This window comes from Bison bison, unplaced genomic scaffold (assembly GCF_000754665.1).
Source record: "Bison bison bison isolate TAMUID 2011002044 unplaced genomic scaffold, Bison_UMD1.0 scf7180017864312, whole genome shotgun sequence".
In the NCBI taxonomy this organism is placed as follows: domain Eukaryota; kingdom Metazoa; phylum Chordata; class Mammalia; order Artiodactyla; family Bovidae; genus Bison; species Bison bison.
In genome coordinates, this window is record NW_011494884.1 from 189,836 (window position 1) to 196,627 (window position 6,792).

Below are 6,792 nucleotides of genomic sequence, written 5' to 3' on the forward strand. Positions count from 1 at the left end.
GGGAGGGAGGTGGGAGGGGGGTTCAGGATGGGGAACACGTGTATACCCGTGGTGGATGCATGTTGATGTATGGCAAAACCAATACAATATTATAAAGTAAAAAAATAATAATAATAAAAAATTTTAAAAATCCTTTGACATAAAAAGAAAAAAAAAGATTGCCGGGAGAAATATCAATAACCTCAGATATGCAGATGACACCACCCTTATGGCAGAAAGTGAAGAGGAACTAAAAAGCTTCTTGATGAAAGTGAAAGTAGAGAGTGAAAAAGTTGGCTTAAAGCTCAACATTCAGAAAATGAAGATCGTGGCATCCGGTCCCACCACTTCATGGGAAATAGATGGGGAAACGGTGGAAACAGTATCAGACTTTATTTTTGGGGGCTCCAAAATTGCTGCAGATGGTGACTGCAGCCATGAAATTAAAAGACGCTTACTCCTTGGAAGGAAAGTTATGACCAACCTAGATAGCATATTCAAAAGCAGAGACATTACTTTGCCAACAAAGGTCTGTGTAGTCAAGACTATGGTTTTTGCAGTAGTCATGTATGGATGTGAGAGTTGGACTGTGAAGAAAGCTGAGCGCCGAAGAATTGATGCTTTTGAACTGTGGTGTTGGAGAAGACTCTTGAGAGTCCCTTGGACTGCAAGGAGATCCAACCAGTCCATTCTGAAGGAGATCAGCCCTGGGATTTCTTTGGAAGGAATGATGCTAAAGCTGAAACTCCAATATTTTGGCCACCTCATGCAAAGAGTTGACTCATTGGAAAAGACCCTGATGCTGGGAGGGATTGGGGGCAGGAGGAGAAGGGGACGACAGAGGATGAGATGGCTGGATGACATCACCAACTTGATGGAGGTGAGTTTGAGTGAACTCCAGGAGTTGGTGATGGACAGGGAGGCCTGGCGTGCTGCAATTCATGGGGTCACAAAGAGTCGGACACGACTGAGCGACTGAACTGAACTGAACTGAAGATCTTTTGTCCTCTATGGGCAAACTGACGTGAAGTCAGTTAACTAGTGACTCAATCACCCTTGCTTCTCAGATGGCATCATGGTGTTCTAAATCTCTTCAATTGTATCTGATTCTTTGAGACCCTCTGGACTGTAGCCCACCAGGCTCCTCTGTCCATGGGAATTCTCCAGGCCATGTCCTCCTCCAGGAGATTTTCCTGACCCAGGGATCAAACCCATGTCTCTTCTGTCTTCTGCATTGGCAGACGAGTTCTTTACCATAGCGCCACCTGGGAAGCCCTCTTTCATGGTGATGTCCAGTTAAGAAATACCCTCCACCGCCAGTTTCATACTTACACCTGCACCAGCTCTTGCATGTAGCTACATATACACAGACAAACCCCATCAATTCATCTAAACTGGCTCTGGATTCCAGGACAAGTGACTGCTCTGAACTCTAGAATCTTTACAGGGTGATTTCATCTTGATACTAAAATGTAATAAAGTAATAACCAAAGGGAGACTCTGGTGAAGATGACTCTTTAATGCTTTGCATCCTATAATGTATTGATTCAGCATTATTAAAATGCAATGTCTTAAAATGTCTTAAACATTTGTTTTAGTTCTCATGATGAATGCCTTTATCAAATCCAACTAAAACGTAGTGAATTCTGCACTGGTGGGTCTGGATCATTGGAGTCTTTTGCTTCTGTACAGACATGCATTTGGCACAGAGGTGCCCTGTGTGCAGATAAATACATTTCACGGGTGGGACCTCAGAACCCAAGGCTGCCTGTTGACTGTAGCTTTTGCCCTCAAGGTACCAACTGCAGTGAGATGGGGAGCATTAGGGAGATGAAGCTGGTGTCAGAAGGTGAGCCCCCAAATATTTGAGCATCCCGGTTTCTTTGTTCCTAACAACCTTGTCCTCCAGCTAAGACTCATGGGTACAGGGTTTCCAAAGTTATTCCCAAGAGGCAGAGAACCCATGCCCACCAGAATTACTGGGGGAAAGAGAATTCTTAAGAGATTTAAATGCAAAGCATTAAGTTTAAGCTTCTTTATCTGAGCACTTCTCAAATTCTCAACTTGGCTAATATTGTCACACTTTAGTAGCAAAATTGCATTGCCTTGTAAGGACTCCAGAATTCAGATGTGGCAGAGCCGTGCCACAGGGCCCCCACTCAGGGTGACTGCTCTTCCTAGCCTCTCCTGCAGGTCGCTAGCTCTGGCTGGTGACCCAGAAACAGAGGTGACATCTGTTGCCTCTATAGTTGAGACACAGAAGAGCTCTACCTGCCCCCACAGTGATCAGGAAGCCATACGCTCTGGCTGGCACAGCCTCAAGATACAGGGATCCTGGATCCCTGAGTTACCACGTGGAGGGGAGCTTCATGGAGAATTCCCATATCTGCAGTGGCAAGAAATGAACCCTTGTGCTGAATGTAAGATTTTGGTGTTTGTTACTACAACACACCTGCGCCTAACCTGACTTACACCAAGAGACCAAGAGATCAGAGACTAAGGTCATCTGTTTGATGGGACGAAACAGATTTATTTAACCACAAGGACACTCCCTTGCCAGATGATCGCTGAGCACCTTAATACAAGACAGGCAGCAGCATGGTACCTGAAGCCTTGTTGAGGGATCCATGGCAAAGTTTTCATTTTAATTGTCTTTAAAATCAGGGGAAAAAATGAATATAATAATAATGAATCCAAGCTGGATTACATTCATCTTTGTACCCAAGCAGATGTATAATATAATTTTTAATATCTTAAGGGAGGAAGGGTCCCATGAAAGCAAAAGGAGGTCAGGACCCATAAAAGTCACTGGGCAGCCCAGATGCTGACCCTCACCTTGAGATTCAGGGCCCTATCTGCTCTTGGATGAGACTCGGGGATGAATGGAACCTGTTCAGGTTCTTTCTGGCATCACCTGCAGGTGGACGCCTTGGTCCAGGAAGTGGCCAACAAGCCCTGGGAGCCCTGAATAATTAGCCGCAAAGCACACAAGGCGCATATACAAAGCCCTCAGTACTGACAACCAGGTGGGTACCAGCTCATCAAGGGTGAACATGCCCCCTGCAATGGATCCCAGAGCTCACTGCCTCCCAACCCAACAGGTGTTACGATTTATCAGCCCTACAGTCATGGACCATTTCTTCTTTGCACTTGACTTTCTTAGCGACTTGATATGGTGTTACCTGTGGACCCTCAGGGCTCTTGCTCTGCTCTTAGGAGCTGTGTGTCCTTGGCAGGTGGCTCAGCATCTCTGTGCCTTGGTTGTCTCGTTAGTGAAATGAGGAGGATGCTATCAACCTCCCTGGGGGGTATTAAAAGGATTAAATTTCATCACACTTGTCACTCGTGACCACACGATGTGCACTCCTGTCTGCTGATGCCCAGAGGTCAGGGTGAGCTGTCTGCCCACTGTTTCTGAGTCTGGCTGCTGCAGGAGCTGATCCACCTTTTGGTGGCAGGAGAGCTGACCCTGCTTTGCAGGGAAGTCAGGATTCCTAGGTCAGAGGATGCTGCCATGCAGTGGTGGAGATTTTGGATTCTGGCGCTAAACTCCTGGGGTTGGCATCCAGACTCTGCTCCTGGCTATCTGCCCCTGAGGCTTTGGGAAGTCATTTCTCCTGATCATGTCTCAATTCCCCTTGTTGTCATGGATATGAGAGGGACAATATTTCTGTCATCTCCTAGGTAACCCACAGATGCATTCTGAACAATGCCCAGTTGAGAAGGATTCAATAAACCCTGCTATCAGCACTGTTGTTGTTGTTACAGCTATTTTCTTTTGCTTCTTTGACCTGAACTAACTTTATAAAGTGTCAAGGAAGCTACATAACTAGCACCTGCTCTTAGGCTGTTAGGTTTTCAAGCAGAGCTCTCCGTTCCAATTCTGAAAAGGTGTTTTCAGTTGACTCTTGATCCTTGTCTTTGCTCAGCGTGCCAAGCCAGCCCAGATCAGTCGTTGGGTGTTCTGACCAGGAATAAAAACACCTCCTCTCACCCACAAACATCCTGGCTGCTCACTGATCAGAAAACAGGACCGAGACGTCCACAGAACCGGATGTGTGCATGTGAGTGTTTCGAGGGGTTTTAACCTAACGCTACTTCCAGGGCAGCCCTTCTCTATCACTGTGTCATCCCTAGCTGTGTCTTTCTGCTCAGTAGAGGATCTCACTAAAGTCAGACATGGAAAACATGAATTTCCAAATGAAAAGTACACTGCCTGCTAAGGATGCTCCTGAGGACCCAGTGGGTGGGGACTCGCTCAGGTTGTTCCTGGTCAACACTTCCATTTACTAAGGCGCTGAGCCAGGATTGGCCAAGATTCCCAAGTGCCCTACTCCTTCAGCTACTTATCCTTCCTGTAACCAGCCTAGCAGACTCTCTAAACAACGCTTCTTAAACTGCTCAGGGGGGTTGGTTAAAACGCAGACATCTGTGCCCCATCCCGAATTTCTGCTCTAGCAGGTCGCAGGCAGAAGCTGAGGATCTGTGTTCTATCGAGCTCCGGGGTAATGCAGATACTGAAGGTCTGGAAAGCACACACTGGGTCTGGGAAGCCCACGTTGAGAACAACCCAAGAGTGAGGAAAGTCATCATCAGTTCTACAAATTCACAGCCAAACTCAGAGTTTTGGAAAAGGCTCAAAACCCTGTTTGGAGAGACAGTTCATCTCCCTTCTTCCCCAGGTGGCTGCCTGCAGGAAGAACGAGGAAGGGCCCCTCCGCTGCTGGAGAAGCCACTGCCCGCCCATGACACAGGATAGCAAGGGGCCCACTCAGGTGCAAGGCGTGAATACTGATGACCCACAGAATTCCGGGCTCTCGGCAGTGCAAGCACGCGGATGGCCCGAGGGCAGAATCATCCTGACAGTTCTCCTCCCCGTGGTCATCTGAATTCACAGAACATCCTTCCAGCCTGAGAATGGAAGCCGGCTTTGCTGGGCTCACTCATCACTCACGGTGGACAGAACCCTGGGCCCCAGTGCCTGGATTAAAGTGTCTCCCTGGGGCAGAACTCCCACGAGCAGCTCCTTGGCTCCCCCCACCCCAGGTAGACCCGGGCACCCACGACTGCATCAGAAGCTGCCCATGTTCAGAAGAAGAGGGAGATGGAGCTGGCCCAGGGGCGCACGGCCGGTCCACTCATGGGAAAAAACTTCACCAAGCACATGGGAGGGGAGGACATCACTCGCTAAAATACCTGCATGCTGTCCAGTGTGTTCTGGGTGAAGAGCAAAGCAAAACACAATGACGGGAAGACATGGTGAATAAAAGAAAACCCAGGTTCTCAGCCCATCTGCGTGGCCCTCTCCGTTTTCCCAACCAAAGCACGTTACATCCGTCCCCCACGTGTCAGGGCCTGCACCCCGCACCAGCGCCGGGTGACGTGACCTCAGCGGGGCTGTCACAGAGCAGCAGCTCAGAAGGCAGATTAAAACAACACAGACCATCAGATCGATGGGCTTGGGGTGAAGGGAAGGAAAGAAGCTGGACTTCCAGCCAGGAGACTATGCAAATCAAACTGTGGTGGGCGATCCTGCGAGGGGAATGAAATGCTGTTTCAGGGAGATGTATGGCCATTGGGACGTCTGTTTCCACTCTCTCAGGTTATATATTTTCCCACCTGCTATTTATCACTCCCAGCCCTCCAGATATTCATTAGCTAATGGATGCTTTCAAAAAAATCAATTTTAATATATATGATGATAATGATGAAACCATTTCCTGGGGGAGGAATAGATTTTAAAAGGCAATGTAAGAGATGCACATATTCTGTTTTAAGTGGTCACACAGCTGCCCTGGGGGACAAGAGACAAGGTCATCTTAAAGAGGACAGGCGCTTCCCTTATGCAGAGACACAGGCCCAGGGGAGAGGCCCTCCTGGCCTTTCTGGATGGAACAGAACTAGGGGAGGAGCGCTTGTGGGGCCACCCCACGCTGTGCAGCCACCCCTCCTGCTGTTGTGTCTTGACTGAGGGGTCAGTAATTGGGGGACCTCTGTCTTCAAAAGGGAGATTCCTTATGTCCATTTATTATACATGAGGCATGCAGACTGCAAAGGCCCCCCAGGGGACCCCAGGAGTTTCCTCCATTCCCGAGGATATGGGAGGCCACCAACCGGGGGCAGAAGAGTGATTTTGACACGTCACCTGCCTCCTGCCAAGCCCCCAGCATCAGAGCCAGTGAGAAAGGCCTGCAGATGGCTGGGGAGGGTGACTCCTGCTGTGCTCACGGGGACAGTACCTGTGGCCGCGCCTCGACCGTGTTCACTGCTGCAACTCCCTTCGCTGTCCTTTCTCTAAATATGCAAATGCCTCCCCAGATGCCAGGTATTTCCTCAGGCTTGGCGCTATCCTTTAAAATACCCCCATTCACCTGACACCCGTAGGAATGATCCACTTCCCTTTCTCCTGTAAGGAAGCAGGCTCACCCTCCCTGCTTCCCATTCAATCAGAGGAGAGCAGAGCACCTCTGAGACTCACAGTTCTGATGCTGGCTATGTGGCCACAGGAAAACTGCTTAACCTCTCTGGGCCCCACTTCCTCACATGTAAAAATGGGACTCATAATGATACTGATCTGATGGTCCGCTTGCATGGACAACACGGGAGGATGTGTAAACGGCAGGAGTAATGGGTACCCAGTGGGCACTCAGTAAAGGTCGGTTACGACTTCTACAAAGCATTAACACAGCATGCCCTGAGCTCACCCACCCCTGGGGAAGAAAGCCAGCAGGGCTGGCTCACTTACCTCTAGCAGCTGCACCGCACCTTCATGTTCTTTCTTAGCTTCAACCTGAGCCTTTTGGATGATGAAAA

The 6,792-nt window shown here is 48.9% G+C and overlaps 1 protein-coding gene across 1 annotated transcript in view; it reads right to left on the minus strand.

Moving 5' to 3' along the window:
- Positions 1 to 6,792, minus strand: part of LOC104997596 (RIMS-binding protein 2) — a 217,323-nt gene that overhangs the window by 69,748 nt on the left and 140,783 nt on the right. The window contains exon 5 of the mRNA XM_010852440.1: positions 6,725 to 6,775. Coding sequence (XP_010850742.1) covers positions 6,725 to 6,775 — 51 coding nt within the window. The remainder of the gene's footprint in view (positions 1 to 6,724; positions 6,776 to 6,792) is intronic.